Raw genomic sequence first — 13,446 nt, 5'->3', positions numbered from 1 at the left:
GGCTTCATATTGGGTGATCTGGTGGCCAAATCATTCACTCAAACTGTACAGTTTGTTCTTCAAAGCAACTGCAAACAATTGTGGCCCACTGGCACATTGTCGTCCATAAACATTCTATCATTATTTGGGAATATGATGTCTGTGAATGGCTGCAAATAGTCTCCAAGTAGTTGAAAATAACCATTTCCAGTCAATGATTGGCTCAGTTGCACCAGAGAACGCTGTAGACTCCATATAAACATAGTCCACACCATTGCAGAGCCACCACCAGCTTGCAAAGTGCTTTGTCGACAACTTGAGTCCATGATTTTGTGGGGTCTGCACCACACTCAATCCCTACCATCAGCTCTTACCAACTAAAATCCGGACCCATCTGACTAGGCCACAGTTTTCCAGTCATCAGGGTTCCAGTTGATACGCTCACAAACTGCTGCTCTCTGTCATTAAGTGAAATCCATTGGCCAATGGGTTGTCCGTGCTGAGAGGCAATACCTGAAATTTGGTATTCTTGGTACACTCTTGAAACAGTGAATCTCAGAATATTGAATTCCCAACAATTTTCAAAATGCATCTAGTCCAACTACCATTCTGCATTCAGAGTCTACTTATTCCCATCATGTAGCCATTATCACATCGGAAACCTTTTTCACATGAATCACTTGAGTGCAAATGACAAAACTGTCAAAGTGTTGCTCTTTTATATCTTGTGTATGTGATACTGCCACCACCTGCATATGTGCATATTACTATCCCAAGTCTTTTGTCACCACAATATACAAAACAGTTGGTTATCAGTTCTCAGCATGCTGTTTGGAGTTTCATTAATACTCAGTCCTGAAGATGTATTCCTAGTTATTATGAAAAAATCATTAGCAGATGAATCCTTAACTCTCAGCCAACCCCCTCCTTCAAACATTCTTGGAACAAATGGTTATGTATGAAACTAATGTAGATAAAGATGACTAACAAAAAATGCACACAAATGAGTGTAAATTTTGACTTACGTATTCTCTGCAACATGAGCTCCCCAGTGAGTGGGTAATTAAGCCTTTCTGCAAACTCTCGACAGTACCACACTAACAGCTCTTGGTTGGGTAGGATTGGCTTGATTGTGTAAAAATAGATATTCATCTGTAAGAAGAAATTTTGCATAAATGATAAATTTATTATATGCAACTATTTTTATTGATGGAAGTTTTGAAACAGAGTTAAAAAAATTTCTAATATTTCTTAATTTAATGAAAAAATTAAATTCTCTGTTGCTCTTTATAGAAATGCTTTTAAATACTTAAAAATAAACCTGTTAGATGTTTTCAGAATAATACAATGCTTTTCCAATGCATGGTGAATTATCCGTAAGACAAGGAGTTGTAATGGACCAATTATCCTCCACCTACTTCAATTCTTATTAATGAGCACACTACTGTAATTTGAAGACAAAAGCTGCTTTCTCTCTTTAACTGTTGCTTCCATGTTCATATTCATTTTTCCTCCATTAATTAATTACTTTTATGTGTATCTCCCAAAAAGTCTGTCTTACTTTTTTCCCACTGTTAAAAGTTTTAAAAAGTACAATTTTGATTTTGCAGAGTTAACAAATGAATTTCTTTGGGTCTGATGTTGCACATTCATGTTTACCTTGTTTCTTTCTTTCTTTCTTTTTACTAAAATTATAAAAAGAAAAACTATAAAAAGAAAATGGCTATTCCTATCTTTTGTATAAAAGGAGATAATGTTCACCTTGTACTGGCAGGCAATCAGATTTTGAGAGTCTGATGAATATGCTGGGTTTACAAATCGCATCCAGTTGGACTTGCTGACATCATAACCATCCATATAATAATATAATTCATTGTCCTTGTAGACCTAAAATGACAAAAGTGGTTGCATTTTAGATAGATGGGTAATCAATACTTATTACATGTGTTTTTAATCAGTCTATTCAGTAGGAATTAATCAGCTATGATGTGGTGTCATTTATATGTTTGTACTGAATGTGGCAGAATACAATGTATGAATGGAATGAAGACTTCATTCATATTGTTTCATTATTCTTTTTTAAATATGTAACAAAGGCAAAAAAGTGAAGCATGCATTTGTATATGAAAGGCAGGAAAACTAAAACTCTTAACATGTATATTCAATAATGTATAGAGCATTGATTTGAAAAATGAAGGATATAATAATTTCCATGTGCATTTTGCTTTCCACAGTTTTTTGGTTTGTTTAAACATCTTATTTTATATGTGCTTGCTTTTAAACACAATGGTTTTAATTCTGGACACTTAATTGAAACATTCATTCAGTTAACATCACGAGATGCATGTAAGCTGTAGTATACTAAATCAATGAGCTATTCTTCTATTTTTTCTGTATGATGTGTATACTAAATATTTATCAGTTTTAGAAAATAGAATATGTTATATTTTTATTAAAAGCAGATGAATAAACTTCACTAAATGCAGTTGAAAACTTCACTGTTTTACATCCTTGTGCAACTGCAAAGCAAGCCTGTCATTTGTTCTGTTCTGACAGATCAAACAAGGAATGCATATTATAGTAAGAAAAAGTATGCTGAACACTGTTATAGCTACAGAAGCAAGCAATACATTATTGTTGTTGAAGTGCAAGATTTATTTAAAGTGAGCTGAGACAGAAGACAGTATTGGAAATTACGCTTCTGGGGCCATAACATGCTGATTGGTCACAGAGTAAAAGGAGTAAGGCAATAATAATTCATGAAGAAGGTTGCACTTATGAAGAAATAGCAAAAAGCATGGGTGCAGGTGTTGCAAAGTTGGGTGTGAGGAAAATCTGCAAGCAGTATGAAGAAACCGGGTTAACCAAAACTGCTCAAATAATCAGCAGAATACCAACACTGACTAATGAAGACTTTAAGATTGTTGACATTTTTCTGAAGACGTTCATGCCTTGTTGAAGACTTCAGAGGTTGAAGTTTCTGTTCGAACAGTCAGATCGTAACTTTGTGAAGATGGTTTACAAACAGTGACTCCCAGAAATAAACCTTGCCTGAACAAAATGCAGAGGCAGAAATGTATGCAATGGGCCTTAGCACAGAGGAAGTGGATGTAAGAGAATGGGGTTAGAATCATTAGAATCGACGAGACTAAGATCAGTATCTTTGAAAATTGTGGATTTAAATTCATTCATTGTAGACCAAATGAAGACTTGTTGTCTGAGTGCATCACTGCCACTATGAAGCATACCATCTGTTTCAATATGTGGGGCTGCATTGCAAGACATGGCAATGGGTGTCTGAAAGTGTTACAGGGCAACATCTGCAACAAAAACACCAAGAGGAGGTTGTAGTGCTCAAATTGCTGCCACATACCCATGATTTGTTTCCAGACAATAGACATCAGTGCAACTTTCAGCAAGGTGATGCACCATGTCACAGCACTAGAATCAATAAGAAATGGCTTACTGACCACCAGATTAGTGTGCTGACCTGTCCGGGCAACACTCCCCTCTGCATCCCAATTGAGAACTTGAGGTCAAGATTGAAAATTATGGCTTCATGAATCCCAGTAACCAGAGTGAGCTGCAAGAGGCCATAGGCAGTTCATGGTTCAGAGTGATCAAACCACAAGACCTCTGATGATGTTGGTGGACACCTGAATGCAATATTCAATGAATCTCTACAAAGTGTCCAGAATTAATTCTGCTATTGTATATGTGCCTTAATTTCTATCTTTTAACTAGCTTACATATTATCCTTGTGATTTAATTGTGAGTAGTTTCAGATATGTGAAAATAATAATCATTGTACCTTAGGCCAGTGTCCCAGTTCTTCTTTAATTTGCACCTGATTGTGTGTTTTAGAAGGATGACATGAAAAGAAGTGGAAAAACAAGCAATAAGAAAACAAACCCATACACCAGTGTCACAAAGATTTTATTATTATTACTGTTAGATTGTCTGATATAATTTAATGTGTAACAGCTTGTTCAAGATGCAAAGTTTTGTGTGAAGTGTATTATGTATTCACCATATCGTGATTTTTTAACACATAAAGAAACCCAAACAATGCATTAACTTCTCCAGCAATAGTAAATGAAAGTAAAAGCCCAGCCACCTTCTAGTTGATGCCTTTGGGAGGTGGTTAATTTGTGCCATGGTTACAGGTAACAACAGTGGTTGTTGGTTCGTTGGTTACTATACATACACATGTCATGTTGAGTACTTACCCTCCAGAAATATTTTCTGTTGGCAGTGCTGGGAACAGCATCCTTGGCATAAACTTCTCCAACAAGAGGACCAAATCTGGTTCCTGGTGGTATGTACCCAGTACTCCAAACACCTTGTACCTAAAATAAAAGAAAATGGTAAAGTTAATAAACTGCTTACCTGCATAATGTGCAGCACAAATGGTCTTTGGCGTAGAAATAAACAGAATCAGTCAGAATAAAAGCTTACAAGAATAAAGTTCAGTTATTCCATAAATAAACAATATCATAAATGCATAAACAGAAGAGAGATGAAATAAGCATGAGCCAATCTGTGGCAAACAACACATAATTGTATGAAACTAAGTCATGGGTAGCTACAGAAGTCCACATCGTAGGCTTACCTGAAAGAAGATTATATAAGGGACGATCAAAAAGTTTCCATTTTAGGGTATTGTTGCAGCATACATGCAATGTAGAGAGACTCTGGTGCAGGTATGTAAGCTCTGACATGCAGACAAGGGATTAATGTGGCATTTGTGTCTTTCTGATGTGCAAGCAGTAAATGCAGAAAATGTGTACTGTGGCAATGTTATTACCAAATGCAGGGCCAATATGCTGTTATTTTTGGCTGCTGAAAGACGAACTCTGGTAGACATCCATCATACAATGAAGAATGTATGTGGGGCAGCATGTCTGTCAAAAACTACCGATGTGGAATGAAAACTGCGACAAAGGGTGCTACTGCTTCAGGATAAAAGCACATCCCCATATCACAAATGTCATAATGCAGAAGTTATACTAACTCAAATGGGAGACGCTCAAGAGCCTGTCCTGCCTCTCCTCATACAACTATCACCCCTTTGGTCTCTTAGAAAAGAGGTGAGGATTCCTGTTGGGTTAGGATGTGCAGTGGGCAGTTTTGGACATCTTCACACAACAGGAGACTGTTTTTTTTACCGAGCAGGTATCTTCAGCCTGGTGCATTGGTGGGATGATTGTCTCAATGCTCACAGTGATTTTGCCTGCTAGGCATACTGATTCTGGACAGTACAGCTTTTGAATGGAAACTTTTTTGTAGGCCCTTATATATTCCCTTTAGCACAAGGAATTAACTTACTGACCAAGTATCGGAACACGATAAAAATTGTAATTTATATGGACGATGAAAGAATAGTTTGGTCTCTGGGGTGAACCTGCTATTCACTGCGTATCAAAAGTTATTATGGTAGAAACGTTAAGCTTATTCCACTGTTAAATAAAGGAGGTCATTAGAAGATGATCACCATCTCAGGTGGACAATGATGTGGGCAGGACTGATTCGTAACCATTTTGCCTCACAAAGTCACAAGCCACGTACGATTTAAAGCTCTCCTGACACTCTTGGTAAGACCATTAAAATATTTGCACTGCGCCCCTCTGAGCTTGGTGCCTCCAGCTCGGGTCGTCAGTCGGCACTGATCAGCGAAAAAAGCAGCTTTAGCTTCACTTAAAAAATTACTGCTGCACTATTCTACCGAACTGATCACGGAATTTTGTTAACCGATTACGGAAAACGAAAGCCACACTTTTATTTTAAGAAACTTCGCGCTTGCGGTATTGATACGCTTGAAGGTATATCTAGATCGTAGGAGAAATGAGAAACGAAGAAAAAAAAGTTTTAACAGACCAAGAATTAAAATTTATAACTACTACCACGTAAATAGCACAATGAGTGTATATAGGTACGTTGTGATGTTCCAACCAACCTTCGGGTTGATGGGAGCTTCACTTTTTACTTCAGCCTGTATAACTATTACTGTACAGGCAATTAAATAGAGCTATTGTTAGTTTTGTAGACTATACATCGTTGACAATATTGCTGTGTTGCTCCCAGCTTGGTGCAAACCTTTCGATGTGACACCTCTTCGATAACTTTTCTATCTACTTGATATGCAGTGAACGCTGCTTCATGGTTTTATTAGCCGAAAACTAATAGTGGTATTCTTCATTGACAATAATGTGGGATACCGTATTTATAAATTATAATAAACATAACGAACAGTACAGTCGAGGTCAATAATACAGAACTGCTCAAAATGAATTTCAGAAATATTTGCAGGATTGACGCCGGATCGAAAATTATTACGAAGCCGTAACTCTCTTAAGTATACATTTCGTTTTTCCCTCCCATTTTCATTTCTCAGGCCGACGCTTAATATTATAGCGCTGCCGTCGTGCGCCGCTGCAGAGTTAGCGTTGAGGTTCCAGAAGTCGCCGACAGGTGGGTCTGCGTCTGCACCAGTCGGGTGCCTTCCCGGGTTGGCGCCAACTAGACAGTTCCCCCGGCGTCGCATTCGGGCGAGCACACCAGGGAGCGGGTCTGGCGAAATATATGCAGGAGCAAATCAGACTGGGCTGTCGCGAGTAGCTGTCAGTTTTCACTGCGGGGTCTCAGTCAGCACAGGTTACAGGGTGGTAGCCGCATTTCCGGCGGAGGCTTTCTTTGGTAGCTAAGACTGACTTAGCTTATGAGTGTCCTCCCACCTGCGTCCGTAGCTGGTATTGAACTAGTTTGCGAAAACACTCGCCCTGGTTAAAGTAGTGTAATTTATGTCTAATATGAAATAAATTTTCGGAAATTGCAGCATGTGAACTCGCGAATCAATTACCAACCGACAAAAATCTAATTGTTGTGCTTATCGTTATCTGGCTTTACCATGTTTGTATTTTGTAGTTTACTGGGATTGAAATTTTAGCCCCAGTTTCTAATCGAAGCGGAGAATGGCGGAAGAAATTACAGTTTCTATTTTTGGACCGCCATTCCCGTAGTAACATCTTACATCTCGGTTTTGCCTTTGCGTTAAGTCTAACGTGAGCTTCTACGATATGCCGGTAGTACTCTCGCCTGACAGCGGGACAGATGCGTCTATCCGAGGAGATTGTTGTTCGGACTCTCTATGAGTTGTGGACCAAAGAAGGGACAAAGGAAGATTTGGGCAGGGTGCAACGTAGGAGAGTATTGATATTATTGTTGTTGACACTATGCTGTCTAAATTTAAAGCAAGTGAAGAGGTAAGAATAACCAGTCAAGTTACCTACAGAGGCGAGAGAATTCTATTCTTTTTTTTTTTGTTTTGTTTGATATTGTATCGACGTCGGGGGAAGTGTTCAAAACGGAACAACACCAACATAATACCAAAGAAGAAACGTTGGTTGACACCTGCTACAATTCTTCACGTAGACGTGGAAGTGGACATATAGCGTCTGTCTGCTATGGTGAAGGAACTTGTAATCTCATTTGCTGTAGTAGGCTCTTACGTCTGTTAACTTCCATTTTTTTCTGTGACCATTTCATAAACGATGTTGGTTTATTCATGGAATTAAGGTAACTTTTGTATTTGTCGGTACGTATAAAGTGCTTTCATTTACTAACGTACGTTTCCTTAAATTTGACGTGTTTCACCAGCTTCATAATTACCTGTGATGTTCTGTTTTGCAGACTCGTCTCTGCGAGATCAACATTTTTATAATGTTGTTCCACGGAAGGAAACTTCACGTGCCAGATATGACTTGGGCCTGCTTAAAAACGGTCAGCTTCTTGCCGAAGGTTCACATTTCACACAAACATCTCCCCGTTTTAGGTTCCATATTTTTTGGCTACGTCTTGACTTCTCCTACGCTCATTCGAAGACAACAGACGCTGTGTGTTTTCTTTACTCCTAGCGTAGGTCAGACTAATACCACTAATTAGCGGGTAACGAAAGCTCAGATTTGTCTAAAATTTTAATCTGGCGGTGCGCCACAGAATCGAAGCAGGAGTTTGCCGATTGGAATTGTTTTCACCAATTTTTATTATACCGGTGTTCGACAAGATAAAAAAATCTGAGTAGTTTCCAAACGTCATTGGCAATTAAAAGAACCCATTTGTTTGCGAATTACTTATATTTCACGCAAATTTCTCCCCGTTTTATGTTAAATAGGTTTAGCCTGGCCCTTGATCTCTTCTGCTGAGACGATAAATGCCGTGTGTTTACTGTACTCCTAGCATAATCAGATGAGTAACAACGCCGATTAATGGCGACCGAAAGCTTACTATTAAAAAGGATATACTCTCCAATTCGCCCAGACGTGCTTGAAGTTTTAATCGGATTGTGCGCTAGAGAATCGTAGTAGGATTTTGCAAAATTATTGTGATAATTACGACTGTACCGACGTTTCCCTGAATGGGAAATCTAAAAAATTTCCAGCACGAATTTGATTACCTGTGCTCTGGAGTGCCAGTTTTCGGACAAAATTTTTCCGTCGGGAACAAAAACAAGAAATTAGGTTTTGTACGTCCTCTCACCACATTTACGTTCCTCTACTTCCCCATTTAATACGCTCTAGACGCTATGGGAAACCCCGCTCTCGTAACTTTGGCGGTTATTCCGTACGCAGTCTGTGCGAGTGCTTTATCGCATGCTTCGTGAACTCTTTAATTGTAGGTTACATGAACCACTTTACAGTTGTGCATATACAGAGGCGATACGGACACGAGATGTAGAGCGACGCTCTTTGGTAGGACTCATTTTGCAAAGAGCAGATATTAAGCAAGGTATTCAGTCTGCCTCAGAACGAAATTATGGAGCTATCAACTGAGACCTAGTCCTCTGGATGGAATATTTCTCGTCACAACATTTTATCGAAAATATGCCTCAAGATGAAATACTGCTGTGAGGAAAATTATTTTCCTTATGCCTGTTGTTATGTATGTATGAAGCACATGAGAAAGGAAGTGTATACGTCATTTTTTATATTTGTAAATCAGACTCAGCATATGTAGAGTAATCCTGTTTACAAACCGAGCAAGAAATTTCACAGTGACAGTAACGTACTCAAATTCAGCACTTCTTCCAGGTTTATTTCGTTCTGTAGCTAGCCAACTTCCATTTCTCTCCTCTTATTCTTAGAAACTATTGTAATAAAAGATACATCCGGCTATTTCTTAGAGTATTTATGAAGCCTACTGAAAATTTCACTTAACATGCTTATTCTTGTAGAACAGGAAGTTGGTTCGTTATCTTATCGCTCTTTGCTGAGATTTGTTTGTAATTGACTTCCGGTATTGATCTACTTTACAAAAAGAAACGCTTGATATAAGCCGAGGGATTTCTTTTGCAGTCATCTGGCAACGTTCGTAACTCTGCTACTTTATTTATCTAGTCGAATTCGTTTTTCGTTTGTCTTTGCGCTATAGTCTGCTTCCCTTTTTTGCCTAGTAACCAGTTCTGGTATATTTTTAATTTTATGGTCTCTCATAACAAGAAAAGTAGCAAATATAATCTGTTCCTGTCCTGTATGTGATCCGCTACACCATCTCAGTCACATTATCTTCACTTTCATTGCCCTGATTTTGAGGATTATAAGCCGGCCGAAGTGGCCGAGCGGTTAAAGGCGCTACAGTCTGGAACCGCACGACCGCTACGGTCGCAGGTTCGAATCCTGCCTCGGGCATGGATGTGTGTGGTGTCCTTAGGTTAGTTAAGTTTAAGTAGTTCTAAGTTCTAGGGGACTTATGACCACAGCAGTTGAGTCCCATAGTGCTCAGAGCCATTTGAACCATTTTTGAAGATTATAATGACCGTTTCCTTCATTTTTCTTTTTTCCTACTGTTATGTTAATAATCTTAAACATCTGTCTCAAACGAGTCTGTCGAAACAATATAGTGTGTATAAAGCCATCTTGCAAGGGGTGGCCGTGAAGACGATGTGAAACTTTTTGTTTCGTGGACTACAGTGAGAAACAAATGTCTTTGCTAATATTTTGTTGGGCAGTCGGTTGTGTAAAATTTGAGTTGCAGCTAAGCTCCAAACCTGTTGAACGTAAACTGCGTTTGAGTGCGTTTACTGTCATGTGTGGATAGCAAAACTAGTTAATCCAATGGCTTTTAAACTCGCGAGGTGCTGCCCAAAATGACTCGGAACATAGTTCTGCCAGGTATCGCTAGAAACGATTACCGGTGTTTTAGCACGACTACAGGGTAAAAAGATCAGGTGCTGCGATATTGGTGTAATTGAGTCCTTTTAACATGCACATGGATTGCATGCATATGCTTCCGTGATATGGCGTTACTGGAATTAACCAGGAGCACGCCATTCTTGTGTGCAGTGTTTCTGATAAAGCACTGAATGTATCTTCCTCGCATTTAATTGTCACATGGGCAGCGCCTCAGAAAACTCTGTGTTGCGAAGTACAGGTACCGTTTGTATAGGTATGTTACTCATTGCAGTGTTTCGTCTTTTCCAGGTAACGAGAACTTCAGTTCTAACATCAAGGAGGGACGCAACAATATGATAGACATGTTCAACCGATTTCAAAAGTTCTGAGGTCCAAAAAAACTATACAGTCGTTTGACGAATCTGCAGATTTGCCAAAATCGACTGTTTTACAACGAGAAGTTCTAATACCATGCGTGGAATGAAGTTTCCCAGATGCTGACTATTAGATGACACAGAAAACGTTTAAATGACATATCCGTTGTTCGTTTCGCTGGATAATTTTGAGACGATTAGCACCGTATCAGTTTTGTATTTGAGACGAGCTCTGTGAGAAGAAGTGGTCTCAACAGAGAGAGAAAAAGGAAGAGGAGAGAGGGAAAGATTTTCCACTGTCAGATAAAGGATATTATTCTGCTGTGAGGACTACATCGTGGTATTCCATAGTGCGATCTAGTAAAACCTTCTCGACTGTATCAAACGGCTTCGGCATTGTGTTCGTACGGCTACAGACACGTGGATATAAACGCAAAAGTAGTTTTAGAACGGGGAAAAATAATTCGTGGTCATATTTTACGCAGTAGGATGTGTTTGTCGACCTTCAACGAACTTCTTTAATTATTATCTCTAGTGGTTTATTTTCGTGCTCGCCAAATCACAGACCAACACCACTGTTAATAGAGACTTCTCATGATTACTTTAGAGATGGAGTGATCGCTTAGTAGCAAATTAGGAACACGCGGATATCGGACGTTTGTACTGAATTAAAACTGACTGCTGAAATGGACATCGAAAATGGTCCGCAGCGAATATTTAACTGCTAGGCTACCCAAAAGCACTCCTCGTTTTAACACAATGTATTCGTCTTCCTTTGCTTGTCATCCGCTGCCTTAAATACTGTTTGTGAAAAGCGAAAACCTGGGTTGGAATACATACTTGGTATCCATATCAAAGGCTTATCTCTCCTCTCTTCACCCTTCCTCACCAGACCGCCCTCCCCCCGTCTCTTATTTTCACTCAATGTCAAGTAAACACGAACAGTAACTCAGTTGGATGTGAGGAAATTGTCCTGTGAAAAAAACCATCCCGCTGTTTGTAGGTCGTGGCTTAAGGGTGAAAATTTTAATTCGTACGGTCAGATCGATGCTATAATTGTGCTCTTCCTGTAAACGGTATGAATTCCCAACTAAGAGTATTAAGCCAACTTCCGTTCAATTAAATTTTTGCGCTATCGCAGCACGCAGCCCTGGACCCGATGCGTAAAGGTACGAGAGATTTTCTCTTTCACTCTAACCACTTGTTGAAGACCAGATATCAACACGTCGCGGAATTTGTGCCATTAAAAATAATACATATGTACTGATCACTAACAATGCTGTAACGATGCGTGGTATGTCACCAGAGGACATTATTACTGTATGTGCAAATTAACATTTATTCAACAAGTAGATAGATGTCTAGTGTGAATAGTTTCTTTGACTTGCCCTGTGTAATACGTCCCAAAGCGTTCTGCGCCCTTTAGTAATATCTAAGCTGCAAGCAGAAACACGTATTTTTATTGGAAACTTGCCCGCGTTTGCAATAATTTTTGCTATCGGTTGCGTCAGAACTCTATGGGCCCAGTTCAGAATAAACTGATACCTGTCTCAGGACGAACTTTTCAGAAGTGATGCTGAACAAGGTGTGTCGGACACGCACACACGACACACGTTAATATTTTAAGCGAACTGTAAATTTAGCGCTCCTACACAACGGTCGAAACTAGTCGTTACTGCAACCGGAAAAACAAATGAAAAACAGAAATAAATGTACTAGTGGGATTTTAAGCCAAATTTTTCAAACTACTTCTTTTGATTTAATCATTCGGCACTTGTTCACGATTAGCAATTTTGAAGATCATATTTCTCCTCTGGGTTTTTTTTTTTTTTTTTTTTTTTTGTATTTGCTTGCTTAAAGCCATCGATATAATGTGTGTAGTGTGCTTTTACACCGTGTTTTGTTTCTTTTCAGTATTCATCGATTCTTCATCTCCGTGTGTTTCCTGTACAAAGAGTATTGAATAATCTGTGCCACAGACTGTGTCACAGTCTTTGTCATGCTCTACTATTGTTTCCACCCACTGTTGCCTCCGTTGCCAGATTAAGCCCTTCTAGCTCCATTTTTCCGTAACATTCTTTCCGAAGCTAATCTGTATGGAATCTATTCGTTTCGTACGTTATTGCACCACATATTTTAAAAATTTTACGTAACACGACACTGTTAGTGGCATTTGTATATTTTTTTCTGGTTCTGCCATCAGCATTTTCTTGATTACCATTGCGCTGTCCTAGAACGCACGGTGTGAGAAACTTCTCGTTCTTTGAGTGAGTTAGGCGTTTCCCTACTGGACAGATAATGGGCTGAATTTGTGCATATTCACACAGACGATTTCCGTGCCAGAAGAAGAAACAACGGAAACGAGGAGATAATTTCCTTTATTTGCTGGGCGAAAGATCGATATTTAATTAACGTGATTGTGGCAGCTATTGCACTTGTAACCAAGTACCTACTGTGGTAACGATGTCAAACGGTAAATGCTATTGTAATAGTAGTAATGGATGCGGATCGTCGGCGAAAGAAGAGATATTTAGTGCGCAATGTGACCAGTGAATACTGAACGTTTCGTGTGTACATTACCGTTGAACATTCTAAACATATCACCTAGTTGATTATATGGTCGAGTAAAACAGATTCATTACATGTTTGTTATTTTATTACTGTAACAGTTAGCTTTGCGAGGCGAATTTAAACACTCTACGTACAATGGGAAAAGCTCTTCCCCAGCTTATTGCACATATTTCATAAATAATGACGTCAAAGTAAGCAAGAACTCTGAGAGAAACATCAGAAGTTTTGTTGAGAAAACAAACAGCGGCAAAGAAGAGCCACTTTATATTTCTACGAAAATAGTAAATCATCTTCAGGAACGGAAATGATTGCATCATCTCTTACTGATGTCGGAAACCCTTTTTCTGTACTGAATT

At 39.0% G+C, this 13,446-nt stretch overlaps 1 protein-coding gene across 1 annotated transcript in view; it reads right to left on the bottom strand.

The window, feature by feature from the left end:
* LOC124712374 overlaps positions 1-13,446 on the bottom strand; it is an 84,708-nt gene that overhangs the window by 7,306 nt on the left and 63,956 nt on the right. Inside the window, exons 5-8 of the mRNA XM_047242670.1 lie at positions 4,209-4,328; positions 3,791-3,826; positions 1,741-1,866; positions 1,005-1,131 (exon numbers count right to left, since the gene is read on the bottom strand). Coding sequence (XP_047098626.1) covers positions 1,005-1,131; positions 1,741-1,866; positions 3,791-3,826; positions 4,209-4,328 — 409 coding nt within the window. The remainder of the gene's footprint in view (positions 1-1,004; positions 1,132-1,740; positions 1,867-3,790; positions 3,827-4,208; positions 4,329-13,446) is intronic.

Source organism: Schistocerca piceifrons, chromosome 8, assembly GCF_021461385.2.
Source record: "Schistocerca piceifrons isolate TAMUIC-IGC-003096 chromosome 8, iqSchPice1.1, whole genome shotgun sequence".
NCBI classification, from domain to species: domain Eukaryota; kingdom Metazoa; phylum Arthropoda; class Insecta; order Orthoptera; family Acrididae; genus Schistocerca; species Schistocerca piceifrons.
Note: the sequence above shows the minus strand (reverse complement) of the source record. Positions and strands in the feature narration are given on the sequence as shown.